We start from the raw sequence: 21,970 nt of genomic DNA on the forward strand, positions 1-21,970 counted from the left end.
CGGCTGATCGATCCGGCGGCTAACCGGCGGGGGCCGGCCGGTCGACCCGTGTATTCCCACTATTACTGTCCCCCCCCCCCCTCGCTATCTTGAGGGTTCTTAGCAGTTTTCTTCTACATTCTAATACTTTAGCTACTTAATCTGCGCAATATAGTGACAGTCTGGCACCACAGCTGACAGACCCCACATACAATTAATAAGTAGATAACAGTGGCAGTAGGTTAAGGTCTCTGCCCTGTTTCATGGTCATTATTTCGTGAGCATCAGAATGTGGTATAGTTCACATACCCCGGCACTGATGTATTTCAACACTTAAAGTGTACCTGAGGTGATATTATTATTATTATTATTATTTAGTATATATAATATAGTATTAGTATATATATTTATATAGCGCCGACATCTTACGCAGCGATGTACAGAAAGTATAGTCTTGTCACTTACTGTCCCTCAGAGGAGCTCACAATCTATGTGAGAGGATGAGATAAACTTGTATATGTACTGCACAAAAACTATAAATAACCAGGCTGTTTTACTTGTTTTATTTTGCTGCCTGAAAGAGTTAATTTCTAGGCATGGAATTGACAGCTTTTGTCATGTCTGTACCTTGTTGGGAATATAGTAAACATCACTAATAAGAAAATTACAGCCATAAACATTTTCCTGGTAGAATATTACTTCTGAGGACAGGGAGAGATAAAATACATGATCTATTGACTTTTTTCTAACTCTGGGACACTAAATAGGTTGCAACTGATAAGAGACTGTACATCCAACCTACTTTGTAAATGTTTAAATATAAAAGAAAACCCTGGGATACTTAAACAAGTAATTTTTAGGAGTAGGAGGATAAATATACTGTAATTGTTATCTTATCAGTTTACTTTCACCTTGGGTTCTCTTTAAGGCTAGAGCAAACCTCAGGAGAGCCTTAGCATATACCGTAAGCTTAGTGCTGATTATCCTGCACTCAAATAATTGAACGGTTTTACAGCCAATCAACCATACACTTTACACATGCCTCAGAATGCCTGTGGCAGAAACCCATGTTTGTGAGTAAAATTTCTACTATTCATTGCTACTAATACCAATCAACAGTATTACAATATTTGGGGCTCTCAAATTTTTCTTTTTGTCTTACAGGATGGTCTCACAGGCACAGCACTGGACTCCACTGTGGAGGTTAGAGCACAGGTTTCACTATTATACTCTGCATTTAAACTCTAGGCTGGGAGAGTGCAGGAGGTGGGCAGAAGGAGGCACAAAGGGGGGACAAAAGGAGGCACAAAAGGGGGGCAGAGGGAGGCAGATGTTGCCCAGTGGGACAGAAGGAGGCTAAGAAGAAGGCTAAATGGGGACAGAAGGAGGCACAAAGAGAGGCACAGACAGCACAAAGAAGAAGGAGGCACAAAGAAGGACAGAATGAGGCACAAAGGGGGACACAGGGGGCAGAGGTGGCACAGAGGGGCAGAAGAAGACACAATAGAGAACAGAAGTAGGGACAAAAGGAGACCGAGAGAGGCATGGGGGGGGGGGCAGAAGGAGGCCCAGGGGGACAGTTGGAAGCACAAGGGGATAGTAAGAGGCACAAAGGAAGACAGAAGGAAGAAAACGAGGCACGAAGGGGGGCAGAAGGAGGCACAAGGAAGCACAGTGGTACAGAGGAAAGTTTAAGGGGGCAGAGTGACACAAGGGGGCAGAAGAAGGCACAGGGAGGCAGGAGGAGTCACAAAGGGGGGCAGCGGGTGACACAAGGGGACAGAGATGGCACAGAAGGAGGCACAAAGGGACAGAGGGAGGTACAGAGAGGCACTACCCGGAACTTGTGGTGTTTGCTCTCCAGGGGCTGGTAATGCTGGAGCTCTTGAGGACACCAAACTTCCTGCTGCTGTACACAGGCAGTAGAAGCTTGTGAACAAACACCTGTGTGGGGGGTGGGGGAGGGCTTCATTTGGGGGGCAGGGTCTCATTTAGGGTTGGGGTTACAGTCAGGGTGGGCTTAATCCAGAGTTTAAGAGTGGGGCTTTATTCAGGGGATTAAGTTTGGGACAAAGCTTAATCTGGGTAGGACTTAATCCTAGCATGGCATCCCTAGGACCAATGACACTACAGGCAATGGCCTGAAATGGCCCTGTTTGTGACTGACGTAAAAAATGTGGGTGTGCTAGACGTTATGGCTGCGCATTCATCAAATGTCATTTACAAATTTGACGGGAGCAATAGCCCTTCAGGCTAAAGTGACCATAGCAGGAATTAACCAATGTTGATCTGTATGTATTTCATAGGAAGGGTGGTCTTCTCTGTAATGTCATGGCTCTCTTATGGTGCCATAGCACACCAAACAAGGCAAGGTAAGAACAGGTATATCTCTTTTCTATTTTAGTAGTAGCAGCCAACTGATCAGACTGTATGCAGCTGTAACTATATACAAAGAATCTGTGGGCAGGGATTGCATCCATTTTAGAGTTTGATTTGATTTATACAACATTAAAGCAGGGAGCACATTTGCTGAATCAGTGTTAATCAATTTTCTAGTAACAGTTTAGTCTTAAAGAGGATCTCAAGTGAAAATTATGTAATAAAAAAGTGCTTAATTTTTACAATAATTATGTATAAATGATTTAGTCAGTGTTTGCCCATTGTAAAAGCTTTCCTCTCCTTGATTTACATTCTGACATTTATCACATGGTGACATTTTTACTGTTGGCAGGTGATTTCACTGGAAGTACCTGCTACTTGCTTTTTTGGCAGTTGGAAACAGCTATAAACAGCTATTTCCTACAATGCAACGAGGTTCACAGACAGGAAACTGCCAGGAAAATGGTCCTCACAGTCTCCTGTGGGAGGGGCTTCAACACAATATCAGCCATACAGAGCCCCCTGATGATCCATTTGTGAAAAGGAATAGATTTCTCATGTAAAAGGGGGTATCAGCTACTGATTGGGATGAAGTTCAATTCTTGGTCACAGTTTCTCTTTAAATGTGTTTTTCAAATGCAAAAAAAAAAAAAAAACCTGACAGCTGTGAAGCACTGTGCTACTTTTTCTTCATACAAACACGCATGGGGCTTGATTCACTAAACCGTGATAACTCAAATATCACACCTTATCAAAGATATCACGCCTTATCGAAGTTAACATGCCTTTGAATAGGATACCCTATGGGATTTTGAATAGGCCCAAGGAGTAGGGGGGAATGGGTTTGCAAATCCTAAGGTTTATTACCAAGCATGTATGCTAGGTAGATTGTTGGACTGGACATATGGAATAAAAGATAAGAAATGGGTGGGGTGGAGAAAATGCTGGTTGGTAGAGATTTGGGAGCTGAAGTGTAATGGATTGCGGAGATGCCGTCGCGCGGTCTGGCAGCGGAGCGGCTGTGTCCGCGTTCAGACCGGCGGTTTCCGCACAGCAGCATGCATCTGGTTTGTCTGAGCCTTCTAGTGCACACAGATGGAGAGCTACGTGCGCGCGCTGGGAGGCAGGACCTTTATGCCAGTAGGAGAGGGATCAGCTGATCAGGTCGATCAGCTGATCCCAGCGCAGCTGTTGATTGGCTGAGTGGCGCTGGGCGGCGCTGAGGAGCGCTGCACTATATATAGATCTCGCTGGTCAGTCTCAGGTTGTCTGCCGTTGCGAATACTTACGGGTGAGCACTCAGACCTCAGTCAGATCCCACAGTGTGTTAGAACCAGGTGGACCTGGGAATTCACACTTAGCCAGATTACACTTGTGTTATACTTTAGACCAGTTCCAGGGTGTTGTGACCAAGGACCTCACACCCAAGTTTAGGATTACTGTGTCATTGCTGTGTTATACTTTAGACCAGTTCCGGGGTGTTGTGACCAAGGACCTCACACCCAAGCTTAGGATTACTGTGTCATTGCTGTGTTATACTTTAGACCAGTTCCGGGGTGTTGTGACCAAGGACCTCACACCCAAGCTTAGGATTACTGTGTCATTACTGTGTTATACTTTAGACCAGTTCCGGGGTGTTGTGACCAAGGACTTCACACCCAAGCTTAGGATTACTGTGTCATTACTGTGTTATACTTTAGACTAGTTCCTGGGTGTCAAGACCACGGACCTCACACCTCAGACTAGGACTCTGCTCTATTTCTGTTATGACTATTTGCTCTGTTGACCTCTCTATTGCTTTCTGATTCGGGACCTCTGCATATCTGTCTACCTGTTGCCAGACCCTGCCTGTACCCGGTTACCGAATCAGCCTTCTGTCTCTGTACCTTATCTGCTCGTGTGTTGCCGACCTGGCCTGCCCGACCTTCCAGGCTGTCACTCACCCCTTGAGTGCTCAGTCTATCTGTACTAGCAGTGACACAATTCCACCAAGTGTCAGTTGCAACTAGGACTCCTGCTCCTCAGAGAGTCCGGCCGGTTAGCAGCCAGTGGCCTCTTCCCCTGGAGTCCCCTGGCTGCAGTACAGTCTATATCTGATCTCCAGATATCCCTGGTTGCCAGGTTCTCACTATTCCCTCTCTCAAGGAGATAGTCCCTGCACTTCCCAGAGCCACCTGCCCCTCAGGTGGTTCTCGGCCAAGCTGCCTGTATCTCCCGCCTCACGGGAGATAGCCTACAGTTACACCAAACACTTACACTTTATTAGGTGTCCAGAGGTTAGTCATACTTGTATTATTGGTGATTCTGCAGATCATCCATAATCAAGTATACATCTGTATTGTTGATGATTCTGCAGATCATCAATAATCAGATTCTCTCTGTGTGCTGACACCGATCGTTACATGAAGTTTGGCTTTTGGGAAATATAGAGGATTGTCTCCCGGGACTCCAAATTGGATGAAGAATACTTTGAAAGTCTGGGAAAGGATCAATAAGAAGAGGGAATGGGCTAAAGAGTGGTCTCCTTTGGCTCCTTTGACTGATTTTCCTTTCTTTGAACCTGGGTTGGAGTAGAACTTCTTTGGATCTTGGAATAGAATAGAGTTGGTGGTTAAAGGTTTGGTCAAGTGTTGGAAAGGAGGTCGTTGAAATCGTTATTGACTCTTCGTGAGGAGTATGGTCAGTTCTCATTTGATTTTTGGAGACATAGACAATTGGAACATTTTTTTTTGAAGATATGGAGTAAAATTAGGTGTAATTGAGATCTCTCATGTTTTGAGAAACTTTTTGTAATGGAGGAGATTCCCAGTCATAGGATCTCTTTGTTCTTGTAACGATTGGTGTCAGCACACAGAGAGAATCTTATTATTGGTGATCTGCAGCATCACCAAGAATACAGATGTATACCTGACTATTGATGATCTGCAGAATCACCAACAATAAAAGTATGACTAACCTCTGGACACCTAATAATGTGTAAGTGTTTGGGTGCAACAGTAGAAGGCTATCTCCCGTGGAGCGGGAGATACAGACACCACAGCAGCCAGTGGTTCCCTGATGGAATGGAATCAGACTGTACTGCAGCCAATGGACTACTAATGGGAAGAGACCACTGACTGCACTGTAGGAAGGCCTCTCTGAGGTACAGGAGGTCCTTGCCGCTAACTGACACCTGGTGGATTAGTGCCAAGGAAGTACAGACAGACTAATCACTCGGAGAATGAGTGACAGCCAGGAAGGTCAGACAGGCCAGGTCGGCAACACACGAGCATATAAGGTACAAAGACAGAAGACTGATTCGGTAACCGGATACAAGCAGGGTCAGTAACTGGTAGACAGATGGGCAGAGGTACCGAATCAGAAAGCAAGAGAGAGGTCAGCAAAGCAGAAGGTCATAACAGATATACATAAGCACAATTCTAATCTGAGGTGTGAGGTCCTTGGTCTCGACACCCGGGAACTGGTCTAAAGTATAACAGAGTAATGACACAGCAATCCTAAGCTTGGGTGTGAGGTCCTTGGTCTCAACACCCTGGAACTGGTCTAGAATATAACAGAGTAATGACACAGCAATCCTAAGCTTGGGTGTGAGGTCCTTGGTCTCAACACCCTGGTCTAGAGTACAACAGAGTATAAACAAAGGTAATCTGGCTAAGTGTGAATTCCCAGCTCCTGCTGGATCTAACACATCTGTTAGAAGACCTGACTGAGGACTGAGTGCTCACACGTAAGTATTCGCAACGGCAGACAACCAGCAACTGACAAGCAAGATCTATATATACTTGCAGTGCTGTGCAGCTCCGCACGAGCCACTCAGCCAATCCAGAGTCCAGCTGGGATCAGCTGATCGGCCTGATCAGCTGATTCCCCTTCTGCTGGTATAAATGTCCTGTCGCCTGGCGCGCGCACGTGTAGCTTTTCATCTGTGTGCACTAGAAGGTCCAGACAAGCCAGACGCGTGTCGCTGCGCGGAAACCGCCGGTCTGAACGAGGAGATAGCCGCCCTGTCACTAGACCACGCGGCGGCATCTCCGCTGTTCATTACAGTTCTATACATTTTTGATAGAGGGCATGAGTAATGATTTTCCTGTGTACTTTTGGAGGTGAGAAGAGGACCTGGGCATTTCTATTTATGACCAGCAGAGATCAAAAATATGTGTCTTGTCTCACGCGAGCGCTGTATGCTCTAGGACAAAGGAGAATAATTTTGAGATATTATCTCAATGGTATAGGACCCCTGGTAGGCTGACCTTAATGTTCTCTGGGGCTGATGATAAGTGCTGGAGGAGGAGCAGTTGAAAAAGTTGCGGCCAAAATGAATGCAATTGTTATTTATCGATATATGTGGGCGCAATTGTTATTTACTATAATATAGAAAGCCATTACACATATAGAGGGCTGCTGCAATTGAATTGAAATTTATCAGATTGTTGTTAGGGGGATAAGGGGGTGTTAAGGTTAGGCACCACTAGAGGGGGGGGGGGTCTAAGCTTTGCACAAAATAGTTGGGATGGCTTGAGTTTAAGAATTCAGATGAATATAAAGAGTTAATGCTCTCTGATGAAGAGTTTTTCTCATTTTCTTTTTTTTATTGTGTTTTACTGAGTTTTATTTTCTGATTATAGGTTTGATTATATTTTTGATGTATGCTATTTTTGATGTATTTATTTATTTATTGTTTTGTATCAGGAAAATCTAATGATATTACAAAAAATGTTCTTCTACCAAGCTGTGTTTTTAAATCTTTCATCTACAATACTTCTTTTGCAAGTAGCACAGCATTGTGACTACTGGTATTACACTCATGCAGACATGTTCAGGATTAGTGTGTATTTAGCAAATGTTTTATCTTGCACCAAAAAATGTCTGTGTTTTAAAATATCTACAATACTTTTTTTGCAAGTACAGTTATGAGAGAAAAAAAGGTTTTGCACAAAAGAACATAAAAATCATCTAGTCTTTGGCAGATCTTAACATGAAGAAAATACAACCTCACATATTACACCGTGTTATTATTTATTTAACAAAAACGTTAAAGTGAAAGTTTCAAAAAGTGAAAATGCAGAAGCAGGAAAAAGTACATCCTTACCACCTCCATAGAAATTAAGTGGGTAAATAGCAACCAGGCATGGGCGTAACAATAGCCCCTGTGACCCAGCCATGGCAGGGGGGCCCGGGGCTTTGGGGGCCTGCTCCCCTCCCTGCCCACAAGTGCAGGAAATGTCAAGAAAATAGGTATGTATATTTCTTTAAAAAAACCTCACCAATTAACTTACAAACCCTGCTTCCGCCACCTCCTCCCGCCATACAAAGTAGCGCATGGAGCAGGTATAATATCTACCTGCTTCCAGGTGATACGAGTTTCCTATGTGCTCAGCTGAACAATACCTGTTGCCATTCACCGTCTCCTCAATATCACGTGACCAGCAGCTGCGAATGGCAGCAGAAGGCATTCGTATGTCCACATAGGAAACTTGCAGCGCCTGGAAGCAGGTAAATATTACACCTGATCCCTTTGCTACTCTGCATGGCAGGAGGAGGTGGCAGGGACAGCTTTTGCAAGGCACTGGGGGAGGTTTTTTAAAATATATGTACCTATTTTCTTGAGATTGGCTTGTGGGGGGCACAGAATGTGGCCATTTCAGTGTAGTTATGACTCTACTTGATAAACTGATCATCAGCAACTGTTATCACCTCTGGAGAAGAAGTTTTGGCAGTTTTCTGGTTTGGAGAATTAAAATGTTTGTTAACACCATACCAAAATACACGAGCAATGATCTTAGGAAGAAAATTGTTGCCATTTCCAAACAATTTAAAGTCCATCATTCTCCAATGACAAAGATTATTTACAAGTGGACAACACTGACGATAATTTCTAATCTTCCCATTAATGGATACTCTCAACAAATTCACTCCTAGGCGAACAAGGACAAACAAGGACTAATAAACTACGCTATTTTGATCCGTATGCTATAATCATGCTGATGGATTGGATACCCAATGTTTTGCTTTTATTATTTGATGTAACTATAGTTTTTTTATTTGACATTGAGATTCCCGTTGTGTCCTCTAAGCAGCCTGTCCTTTAAGCTATTTTTTAAACTACAAATTAGTTCTGGGTTGTCCCTCCAAGGTCAAGAATGCAGTGAAGCTGCCTTTTAATAGCATGTTTTCAAAGGCAGTGTTTTTTTAAGGCAAGATACACTCATGCCTATGTTCAGACTAGAAGACATCATAAACATGGACCTAATGTTCTTAGAAAGAGAGTTATTGTTCTCCATTAAAGCTCCACATGCAGACTGCTCCTTAATCATCTCTCTGTAATTTTTCCTCCCCCATTTTTTAATAACTTTTCATTTACTTCAATCGCTCTTGGCATCTGAAAAAAGAACATGCCCTCCTCGGCCATTGCTCAGATTACAGTGCTGTGCTGGCAAACATTCAGTATCTTTGTTATTTCTGCTCCTTACACATTAGCTTTCTACATTTTAACTCTTTTGCATTTACAACAGCTTCTCAAAACCTAAGTGCCAAACAAGGAAATTATCATACACTTTTCAGATCAAACCAGCCCTATATTATCATGTGATGTATGAAAACTGTTTTTGGAAGCAAAACTTCAATGTCAGATTAAGACTGAAGCTCATTTTCTGAGATGCTTCACTTCTGGGTCACACTCAGATTTTGAATCTTATATTAGTTGTACACTGTAAAACATTTATATAAGGCTTTTTCAAAGCCATTCCTGTGTAATTATACTAGTACCTTGTATGAATACCAGAAATAGGCACTTAAAGGATACCCAAATTGACATGTGACATGATGAGATAGACATGTGTATGTACAGTGCCTAGCACACAAATACCTATGCTGTGTTCCTTTTTTCTTTCTCTGCCTGAAAGAGTTAAATATCAGGTATGTAAGTGGCTGACTCAGTTCTGACTCACACAGGAAGTGACTACAGTGTGACCCTTACTGATAAGAAATTCCAACTATAAAACACTTTCCTAGCAGAAAATGGCTTCTGAGAGCAAGAAAGAGGTAAAAAGGGGAATTTTCTTATCAGTGAGGGTCACACTGTAGTCACTTCCTGAGTCAGGACTGAGTCAGCCACTTACATACCTGATATTTAACTCTTTCAGGCAGAGAAAGAAAAAAGGAACACAGCATAGGTATTTGTGTGCTAGGCACTGTACATACACATGTCTATCTCATCATGTCACATGTCAATTTGGGTATCCTTTAAGTGCCTATTTCTGGTATTCATACAAGGTACTAGTATAATTACACAGGAATGGCTTTGAAAAAGCCTTATATAAATGTTTTACAGTGTACAACTAATATAAGATTCAAAATCTGAGTGTGACCCAGAAGTGAAGCATCTCAGAAAATGAGCTTCAGTCTTAATCTGACTTTCTCTGCCTGAAAGAGTTAAATATCAGGTATGTAAGTGGCTGACTCAGTTCTGACTCACACAGGAAGTAACTACAGTGTGACCCTTACTGATAAGAAATTCCAACTATAAAACACTTTCCTAGCAGAAAATGGCTTCTGAGAGCAAGAAAGAGGTAAAAAGGGGAATTTTCTTATCAGTGAGGGTCACACTGTAGTCACTTCCTGAGTCAGGACTGAGTCAGCCACTTACATACCTGATATTTAACTCTTTCAGGCAGAAAAAGAAAAAAAGGAACACAGCATAGTTATTTGTGTGCTAGGCACTGTACCTTCACATGTCTCATCATGTCACATGTCAGTTCGGGTATCCTTTAAAAGGATTATATGTTGTATGGATTGTGTAATATTACTATTGTAATATTGTGTAATATTACCTGTACCACAGACCCTCCTCTAGTACTAGGTAACTGTGAATGAGGAAGTGGTAGCAGCTTTCACACAAACACAGCTATGACATGAAGTCACTTCTGGAATTTGAATGAATCTCTTTTTGATACTTTGTATTATACCGTGTATCAAATTTGACTGCCCCCTTGTTTAACCACTTAAGCCCTCGGTCGTTTTCACTTTATACATCCGAGCAATGTTCACCTCCCATTCATTAGCCTATAAACTTTATCACTACTTATCACAATGAACTGATCTATATCTTGTTTTTTCCACCACCAGTTAGGCTTTCTTTGGGTGGTACATTATGCTAAGAGCTACTTTACTGTAAATGCATTTTAACAGTAAGAATAAGAGAAAAACTGAAAAAATTCATTATTTCTCAGTTTTCAGCCATTATAGTTTTAAAATAATACATGCCTCCATAATTAAAACCCACGTATTGTATTTGCCCATTTGTCCCGGTTATTTCACCATTTAAATTGTGTCCCTATCATAATGTATGGCGACAATATTTTATTTGGAAATAAAAGAGCATTTTTTCCATTTTGCATCCATCACTATTTACAAGCTTATAAAAATAAAAAAATAGAAATATTTCATCTTTACATAGATATTTAAAAAGTTTAGACCCTTAGGTAAATATTTATGTGTTTTTTTTTTTTATTATTAAACATTTTATGTGGGTATTGTTGGGAGGGTGGGATGTAAATAGTATTTGATTTGGGGAAATATATGTGTATTTTAATTTTTTTTTAACTTTTAGATGTAGTTTTACTTTGTGGCCAGATGGCAACCTTGAGTTTGTTTACATGACGTCACTCTAAGTGTAACATGTATGCTTAGAGGGACATAGGAGTCAGAAAAAGCGAAGCTTCCGAGAGAAGCTGTCGCTTTTTCATGCCGGGGAGAGGAGTCAGTGATCGGGCACCATGGACCAATTCCTTGATTCCTGGGCTAACGAATTCGCGGCCGGGAGCGCACATGTCCTCCTTGACGTAGAACTACGTCAAGGAGGACAGAGTGGTTAAAATATATTTTCTTACTTTGGAAATCTATGTAGTCCATCAGGACCTGACCTAGTGTACTGAAAATGATGCAATGTATTGCTCCGTGGGTTGCCTAAGTCAGCAGTGTTTAATGACTTATGGGTTACCTCAATGGCAAAAAAGCCTCAGTGCAAGTGTGAGGTCCCTGCTTATCCCCCCCACACACACAGCAGTAACAAATTTATTAAAGATAAAAACTGTGTGGGGTGTAGCTATTCTCACTTCAGGAGGGATGGTCCCACTCAACCACAACTAAAACACAGACCAGCAAATACAAATGGGTGCACTAAATTTCAATAACGCATAGGTCACAATAGTTTGCCTACTGCTCTGCACCTCATGCAGCTGGACCAATAACATAACCTTCATGAAAGGGAAACATTTCTGAGGTTGTAAGGGTAATCATAAAGGCTGTAAGGCTGTGCCTATTTATATATACAGTGTTAGTGTCAACTAGTTTCAATCTATATGAGTGTCGTCAGGACAAATTAACAGTGTACAAAAAATAAAAAATAGCAGCACATCCCACCACCAACATAACATCCCCCAGCAATACAGCCCAATGAGGTGCATAGCAGTAGGCAAACTATTGTGACCTATGCTTTATTGAAATTGAGTGCACCCATGGTCTGTATTTTAGTTGTGGTTGAGTGGGACCATCCCTCAACACACAACTGACCTCTCTCCTGCAGTGGGAATAGCTACACCCCACACAGTTTTTATCTTCAATACATTTGTTACTGCTGTGTGTGTCTGTGTGTGTGTGTGTGTGTGTGTGTGTGTGTGTGTGGGGGGGGGGGGGGGGGTAAGCAAGGACCTCCCACTTGCACCAAGGCTTTTTTTGCCATTGAGGTAACCCATAATGACTTGGGCAACCCATGGAGCAATGCATTGCTTCATTTTCAGTACACTAGGTCAGGTCCTTTCGGACAAAATCTTATGAATATTATTACCTGTACTGCCAATTCGGTTTGTTTGTAGTTCGAATCTAAGTAGTGTTAAAAAGCAGAGAATCTTGGCTATCATCTGCTTTGTTGGTGTGATACATCATTCCTGAGTCGTAGGGGCCCCACAAGGCTGCATCCTGTCACCAATCCTGTTCTCCCTCTATATGAACAGCTACAGATCAACATCAGACTCTGACAAAGTCTCCAAATTCGCTGATGACACCTCCATAGTTGGCCTCATTACCAAAAATGACAAGCAGACTTACCGTCAGCAGGATGACAGAATATGCCACTTGTGTAGAGAGAACAGGCTGGTCCTCAACACTGACAAAACCATTGAAAGGATCACTTACTTTAGGAAGCAAGCTCCCACCCCACCTCCAATCTACATTGATGGTACAGAAGTTGCAAGCATACCCTGCGACCACCTCCTGGAGACAACCATCTCTATTGACCTGAGCTGGAAGGTCAATACCGCCACCACCCACAGGAAAGTGTAACAGACTATTCTTTTTTTGTCAACTGAAAAAGTTAAGCATTGCCTAGGAGCTTCTTATTTACAACACCAGACTGCACTCCAGAGCTCTGAGGATTGCCAGCGATCCCTCACATCCAGGCCACCATTTCTTCAGGCAGCTCCCATCAGGCCAGAGGTTTCGGGTCATCTCCACTAAGACCACAAGGCATAACAACAGTTTTATACTTACTTACTCTGGGCTTCCTACAGCCCCATGAGCACCACTGCATCCCTCGCTGTCCTCCCAGGTGGCTCTGTTCAGCCGCAATCAACCATGGTAATCTGGGTTAGTTGTGTCAGTTGGGCTCTGTGCCAGATTACCGGGGCCGTTTGTAGCTGAACGGAGCCACCCAGGAGGACAGCGAGGGACGCAGTGGTGCTCATGGGTAAGTATAAAATCTTTCTGATTCTTGCTCTCGGGTACACTTTAACACTTAAATAACATTTTGTCCAACTTTTTCTAGGGCAATTTATATGTTCAGTTACTACTAATATGAACTTTAGCTTTCTAACAAGAACTACCATGTGGAGAATGAACATACCTGCAAGAATAGCAGATGTGATATTACCATAGGTATATACTTGTACAGGGTGGTCACTCAAAGATGATGACAATCCTTGTCTAAGGATCTCCTCAGTTTTCTCCATATCCTTGGTGTTAACAGAAGACAAAAAATGAATCTTCAAATGTGTGATGATGCCTTCATTTCCCCTGCTATAGAAAAGTTCAACATTAATTTAGTTTGCTGATTAATATTTCATTTAACAATGTCTAAGCCAAATAAAAAGGAGAAACAAAAAGAACACACTACCCTGTTGTCCCTTGTATGACATTGGCCTGACCTTGACTTTGTTAGACCTCACCTACCCAAACATTGCACATCATTCTGCCAGCCTGCAATCCAGTTTCTAGCCTTGTGATTTCTCTTGTTCTCTCTGTCTCTGGAGTGACAATTCCAGGAACCTCGACCTAGTGATCACTGACAATTGTAAAATGAATGTCCCTGTTTCCTGGTTTCTCATATAATTAGTTATAGGTAAGTATGATATGTACAAATTAATATATCATGGCTACCATTTGAAGCTACACGTTGCAGCTGAGTAAAAAACACTGGCAAGCACATCCTTGGTTTAAATCCCTGCTTTGCGATAATGTTTGTTACCAATACAGACTGAATAAACCATTGATCTATTAGTCGAATTCTGTTCAGTGTGTCCATTGTAGTTATCTGAGTCTAGGAAGTCACTCAGTATGTCTACTGCTGTATTGGAGTTTCAAACCTAGGGATAGAGAAAATCACTACTTTTTTGATTCAGCATGGAAAAGGTGAAATTTAAATTATTTTGAGGCCGTACTGGGCCTAAACTAATTCAACAACGTTCTCATGCTTTTCGTTCACTTTCTGCCTTTCATTTTATGTGGTAAAAAAAGGAGTATAAATGAGCTATAACTTTAAGAACCTTATTATGTCAAAAGGTAAACTGGGATGGGGAAGGGGAGGAGTAGAAAAAGCATTGTATTGTAACTGTACTAACAACCACAGAAATAGGATAGTATTATATGTCTACATGGTAAGGCTGAAATATAATAGCTTATTTTAAGTAATAGCGGTTTTAACTATATCCTGACTGTGTATTGCTTACATTGCTGCATGAGGGCATTTTTTTTCCTTGTGGGAATCCTTGAGGGAGTCATGGCAATATCATTTTAGATTGACCTTGTGAGCATTATCTCTTGCCCCATAAACAGTAAAATAAAACAATTGTAATGCGGCATTCTTTCAACAGAAAATAACCATAAAGCAGCAATAATTCACCATAAAATAAATCATAACGCAGCAATAATTCATCATAAAATAATTATAATGCAGCAATGAACCACCATAAAATAATCGTAATGTGGGCAGCGTTCACCAGAAAGTAATCGTATGTGGCCAGCGTTCACCAGAAAATAATCTTATGTGGCCAGCGTTCACCAGGTAATAATCGTAATGTGGCCAGCGTTCACCAGGAAATAATCTTATGTGGCCAGCGTTCACCAGGAAATAATCTTATGTGGCCAGCGTTCACCAGGAAATAATCTTATGTGGCCAGCGTTCATCAGGAAATAATCTTATGTGGCCAGCGTTCACCAAGAAATAATCGTATGTGGCCAGCATTCACGAGGAAATAATCTTATGTGGCCAGCGTTCTCCAGGAAATAATCGTAATGTGGCCAGCGTTCACCAGGAAATAATCTTATCTGGCCAGCGTTCACCAGGAAATAATCTTATGTGGCCAGCGTTCACCAGGAAATAATCTTATGTGGCCAGCGTTCACCAGGAAATAATCTTATGTGGCCAGCGTTCGCCAGGAAATAATTGTAATGTAGCCAGCGTTTACCAGGAAATAATCCTATGTGGCCAGCGTTCACCAGAAAAGAATCGTATGTGGCCAGTGCCAAGTGTTATGGGCGGGCGCGCCGGGGGGGGGAGGACTCCGGGCCAGCCAGGGGGGCATATAAAAAATTATCAAGAGCAGAGGGCACTCACGTTGAGGTGTCACCTCTGCAGATAGTGTGTGTGCAGTGTAGCCAGCCGGCGGAGGCACTGGTCCCTGATGCGCCACATGTGCCTTCAAGCACGTGTGACAGGCGGGTGGTGGAGTTAGGGGTGGCGCCGCACGTATAAACTAACTAACGTGCTGCTGCTCGCTCTGAAGGGAGGGGCGGACCAGTAGGCGGCACCGGGCATATGCTGAGCTGCCTGTCACAGCCGGCCCGGCGCCGAACTGATAATGGAAAAAAAAACACACACAGCGCGGCGAAAGAGCACCCACGCCCACCCACGGCACTTCAGGCCAAAATTTATAGTTGCCTGGTGACAGAGACGCCTCTGGCCCAGGGTAAGTAGTTCTGGGGGTAGCATAGATTGCCTGACACTTCCTTTGAGTCTAAGTGTTTTTATCTGCATGGGAAAAACACATTGGTCCTCAGTTTTCCTGTGTCCAAAGTTTCGCAGGGGGGCCCAGTGATGTCTAGTTACACCCAGGGGTCGAGTCCTGCGTGATCGCGGGTGAACAGCGTCCACCCACTTTTTCTTCAAAGTGAACGCCGTTCACCCTGGCTTGTGTGGAGGGGGGCAGAGCAGGGAAGGCGAGCTATGGGGACAGCGGGGATGGGCGGACATCTCCCCCCCCATCCCTCACCTTTGTGCTCCCCTTCCTGCCTCTCCCCTTCAGCGTTTTTAAGTGTCGGGCCCGGCGGAGAAAGTGGGCGGAGACTTTCTGCGTTCCAGTCGCATGGGACGCTCCGCTCTGTGTGCGGCTAGTCTGGTCTTCTAGCCTCACACAGAGCGGAGCGTCCCATGCGACTGGAACGAGGTAAGTCTCCGCCCACTTTTGCCGCCGGGCCGACACTTAAAAACGCCGGAGGGGAGAGGCAGGAAGGGTAGCACAAAGGTGAGGGATGGGGGGGGGGAGATGTCCGCCCATCCCCGCTGTCCCTATAGCTCGCCTTCCCTGCTCTGCTCCCTCCGGGTGGGGGCACACCTGGCTACCTGGGCACATATACCCCTGACTACATATACTGGGGACATATACACCTGCCTACATATACTGGGGACATATACCCCTGCTTACATATAATGGGGACATATACACCTGCCTACATATACTGGGGACATATACACCTGCCTACATATACTGGGGACATATACACCTGCCTACATATACTGGGCATATATACCCCTGCCTACATATACTGGGCATATATACCCCTCGCTACATATACTGGGGACATATACACCTGCCTACATATACTGGGCATATATACCCCTGCCTTCATATACTGGGCATATATACCCCTCGCTACATATACTGGGGACATATACACCTGCCTACATATACTGGGGACATATACCCCTGCCTACATATACTGGGGACATATACCCCTGCCTACATATACTGGGGACATATACACCTGCCTACATATACTGGGGACATATACCCCTGCCTACATATACTGGGCATATATACCTCTGGCTACATATACTGGGGACATATACACCTGCCAACATATACTGGGGACATATACCCCTGCCTACATATACTGGGGACATATACCCCTGCCCAGGGGCGTCTCTAGCCATTTTGTCACTCCAGGCGAGAAATCCTGTGGCACCCCCCCCCCGTAATTGCCCCCAGTCCCATACCCCGCAACCCTCATGGTGAACACCACTCCTGTGGTGAACCCCACCCCCAAGACCCCCTAAAATCATAATGCAGCAGCGTTTCACCAGAAAATGTACTTATTGCGGCATGGGTTCACCAGAAAATAGTTGTTATGCAGCAGAGCGTTTCACCATAAAATATACTTATTGCGGCATGCACTCACACACACCACACACAGTACACACACACACACTATATACACACACACACACACACACCATACACACTATACACAGTACACACACACACACACACACACACACACACACACACACACACTCTAGACATGCACAGCACAGTACACACACTATACACACACACACACACACACACACACACACACAGTACACACACTGCACACAACATACACACACACACAGTACACACACTGCACACAACATACACACTATACACAGTACACACACACACACACACACACTTTAGACACGCACAGCACAGTACACACACTACACACACACACACACACACACACACACACACACACACACACACACACACACACACACACACACACACTGCACACAACATACACACACACACACACACAGTACACACACTGCACACAACATACACACACACACACACACAGTACACACACTGCACACAACACACACACACACACACACACACACACAGAGCACACTATACACAGCACACAGTAGACATACACTATACACATACAGAGATAGGAGGAGTGGAGTGAGACTGAGAATAGCCTGAGATGGAGCAGTTTATCTGTATTGCAGTCCCACATTACACAGAGACTAGTTGCTGGTAATAGGACTGCTGTCCCTGCCAATCTCTTACACAAGTCAGCAAGCAGCCCTCCTGGAATCTAGGGACTGTCAAAACTTTTCAACCTGTTTAAGACCTTATCTGCACATGCAGTCATTATAACAATGGAGAGAGACCAGACAGATTTTTTCCCACTGACCCTCCAGACCAGTTCTACATCATGCTGTGTATATTTACCAGCTTGCCTGCCCTCTAATTGCACTTTTATCAGCTAGCCTAGTATTTTACATTGCCTTACATCAACAAACCTGAATACAGCAGACACAGGACCAACCCTAAATCATTGAATGAAAGGCGGCCTGGGGGGAAGTCAATGCCTGGCTGCTACACAGTCTCTACATCCACGCAGTTACCAGTAGCAGAGAGAGAGGGACTGAATTCTCAGGAGTCGGACTCAGGAGCTGATGATGCTGTACTCCTCGGATCCCTGACTAGGATGAGTGCCTTCTCTCACTGACTCATTCATTACTGTGGTTCTTTGAATCATTGAGCTGAAGTCCAGTCAGCCCCGCTGCTGCTGTGTAAACTGACACCTGAGTCAGCTGAGAGGCATTTCTTCTCTCACTACTCAGTGCAGAAGCGCCCTTGCCTCTTCCTGTCGCCTTAGGCGAAAATTTATAGCTGCCTAATGGCTCGGACGCCTCTGCCCCTGCCTACATATACTGGGGACATATACCCCTGCCTACATATACTGGGGACATATCCCACTGGCTACATATACTGGGCACATATACCCCTGGCTACATATACTAGGCAACTATACCTCTGGCTACATATACTGGGGACCACTATACTCATGGCTACTTATACTGGGGACACCTATAGACCTGGCTACCTGGGGGTACCTATTTTGGGGGAACTGCTGTCAGATTATCTGCATTTTTGTGGAATCGCTGTTATGTATTTTGGGGAACAGCTGCCAGATTATGTGTATGTTAGGGGAACGGCTGCTGCCAGATTACGTGTATTTTGGGGAACTGCTGCCAGATTGTGTATGTTTGGGGGACCACTACTGCCAGATTACATGTCTTTTGGGTGTTACGTGTATTTTGGGTGATCCGCTGCCAGGTTTCGCGTATTTTGGGGAACTGCTTCCAAATTATGTGTATGTTGGTGGAATTGCTGCTGCCACATTGTCCATTTTGGGGGAACCACTTCCATATTATCTGTATTTTGAACTTCTACCAGATTATGTGTCTTTTTGGTGAAATGCTGTCAGATTACATCAATTTTTGGGGGATACACTACGGCAGAGCTCAAACTTCCTTGGCAGACCTTTTACATCACTGCTAAGGTCATGTATATTTGGCCCCACCCATGACCATGCCCACGGTGTGCTTGACCACGCCCATTTTTGGTGCGCCGCGCAGAGGTTCTCCTGGTGAGTCCACTCACTTCTTTTCCCAGGACTAGACCCCTGGTTACACCCCTGTACATAGTCATAAAAATGAGTATTGTTAGTTTAAATGAAAAAAAGATTTCAGATAAGGCCTTGCGTGTGTTAAATTACAATGCAATCAGGCCATACCACAAAGCCAGAAATTTGCTTAGAGATATATGTTTCTAACATTCATTTAGATATGTATAATGGAGTCTGAAGGTGAAACCCATTTATTCTGGACTTTGTGGATTACCTCTCTCTTGATATTTCAAGGACAACAGCATGGCTATATGGGCAGACAGATGGCAGATTAAATTTAATGTAGATAAATATAGATAAATATAAGGTCATGCCCCTTGGCTGTGCCACTAGTAGAGCACACTATAGGAAGGAGATTGACATACTAGAACGGGTACAAAGACAGGCAACTACATTAATAAGAGGGATGCAAGATCTCACTTACCAAGACAGTTTGGACAAACTGGGCTTATTTAGTTTGGGAAAAAATATGGCTAAGTAGCGACATGATTAACATGTATAAATACTTCAGAGGGAAATATAACACAGCCTGACAGCTAAGCTTTTTGTCCCTAGGTTTGAACAAAGGACAAGGGGACATGATCTGCGTATGAAGGAAAAAAAAGGTTTTGCCATCTATTTAGGAAGGAGTTCTTTACAGTAAGGCCCCATTCACACGGACAAAATGCAAAACGCCTGCGATTTTTGCCAGCGTTTTGCAGGAGTGATTTTTCTGTGATTTCACGCGGAAAAATCACTGAACACTGCAGTGATTTTGCCGTGATCGCGTTTAGCGCTCCTATAGTACTGAAACGTGATCGTCGGGAAATCATCTGAAAATGGTGCAGGCGATGCATTTGCAACTCGCATTTTTGGCCGATTTGCGGCGATTAGCGCAAATCGCTCAAGTAAGAACGGGCCCATAGGGTTTCATTACGCTAGCGCTTTTAAAAAGTGCTAGCGATTGAGCGTTTTGCCAAAATCGCTGCAAAACGCTCTAGTGTGAATGCGTCCTAAGAGTGGTTAAAATGTGGAATATCTTGCCACAGGAAGTAGTTGTGGAAAATTCTATATCTGCTATTAAAAGGAACCTGTAGTGCGGGGAGGCTGCTATATTTATTTCCATTTAACCAATACCAGTTGCCTGGATATCCTGCTGATACTCTGCCTCTAATACTTTTAGCCAGAGATCCTGAACAAGCATGCAGCAGGTCAGGGGTTTCTGACATTTTTGTCAAAACTGACAACATTAGCTGCATGCTTGTTTCTGGTGCGAGTCAAACACTACTGCACCCAAATGGATCAGCAGGGCTGCCAGGCAACTGGTATTGTTTAAAAACAAATAAAATAAATAAATATGGCAGCCTCCATACATTTCTCACTTCAGCTACCCTTTAAAGGTGGCTTTAAACTTTCCTTGCATGGAAGGACATCGATGGCTATAATTACTAGGTAATTCCCACCAGAGATGATCCAGTGATTTTATCTCCCCACAATACCATACACAATTAAGAAAATCTGCTACAGGGAAAGAACATTGAAGCAGGTGGAGATGTTTTTGGAGCCAGCTTAGTAGATGTATAGTAAACTTCATGAACCTCACCTTAAACAGTGTTTTGCAAGAACAAATGACAGTAGACAGAGAAAGTTTTCAAATTATGTCTAATCCTGATTAGAGATGAGCTTTTCAGGGGACTACTATTTAGTCTGCAATGCCTGAACCCTTGAACCATGTGCTAAAGCTATAGTAGAAAGACATTAGGTATTCTCATGCTCAGGTAACACGGAGTAAATCTCCGAGGAGGAAATATACAAACACAGACACAGAACATTTATATTGCGCTTTTCTCCTGGCAGACTCAAAGCGCCAGAGCTGCAACCACTAGGGCGTGCTCTATAGGCAGTAGTAGTGTTAGGGAGACTTGCCCAAGGTCTCCTACTGAATAGGTGCTGGCTTACCGAACAGGCAGAGCCAAGATTCGAACCCAGGTCTCCTGAGTCAGAAGCAGAGCCCTTAACCATTAGCCCTACTGAGCCCTTGCGGCATCTTATATCTGAAAATAGCAAAAGAGCGACTGTCCTGGCATTAGAAATTCTTGCAAGAGCTCGAGAAAATCTTTAAATTTATTATCTATAAATAGCTAATTAAGATATTTAACACTGCGGTTTATGCAGAAGTTAATATCTTGAATGCCTCACAATTCAGGCAAATTCCAGAGTGGGGTACTGTGAGAAAAGGTCTTACTAACTTTGCTAGAGGCATAAATCAATAGCATTCCATGGGGTGCTGGAACCTTGTATCTAAACGTTGTATTGCACAAATCTTATATACATACCAGGTGGCAATATCAGCCCCAGTATTAATAGTATTGGGCTATGTATTTGACTATGAATGTCCTTCAATCATTTTGTAAGGTTTTTTCTATTGTCCCATATTTAGGACAATTATGCCACCTGATGGTTTCATAGTCTTATAAAATTAATATTATTAATACGGCTTGTTATTTACATGATTAAATGGTGACCTATGCCGGTGGAAATTATATTTATTTCTTAATAAGAAAGACAAATATATAGAACATGATTTTATATTATTAAATTTTAGTGTGCAATTAAATATTACATGATTAATTGTTTTAAAAAGAATTATATAATTAGCTTTATATTTAAATGAGTACATTAGAAGCCCTGTGTACCTCAATAAGCATCTACTTGCTGAAGACTTTCTACTTGGTCAACTACCTGACCAATCTTATGTCTGGGAAAGGACAGACACATTATCAGAAGTGCGTCATGAATGACATTGTTTAAGGTTTGAAAGTCCAAATGTCTG

The 21,970-nt window shown here is 43.2% G+C and overlaps 1 protein-coding gene across 4 annotated transcripts in view; it reads right to left on the bottom strand.

The window, feature by feature from the left end:
• Nucleotides 1-21,970, bottom strand: part of TMPRSS9 (transmembrane serine protease 9) — a 394,042-nt gene that overhangs the window by 166,428 nt on the left and 205,644 nt on the right. For all 4 annotated transcript variants that reach the window (XM_068233739.1, XM_068233736.1, XM_068233737.1 and 1 more), the window contains one exon: nt 13,256-13,428. In XM_068233739.1, the coding sequence (XP_068089840.1) occupies nt 13,256-13,361 (106 nt within the window). In that variant the 5' untranslated portion in view covers nt 13,362-13,428. The remainder of the gene's footprint in view (nt 1-13,255; nt 13,429-21,970) is intronic.

This window comes from Hyperolius riggenbachi, chromosome 1, assembly GCF_040937935.1.
Source record: "Hyperolius riggenbachi isolate aHypRig1 chromosome 1, aHypRig1.pri, whole genome shotgun sequence".
Classification (NCBI taxonomy): domain Eukaryota; kingdom Metazoa; phylum Chordata; class Amphibia; order Anura; family Hyperoliidae; genus Hyperolius; species Hyperolius riggenbachi.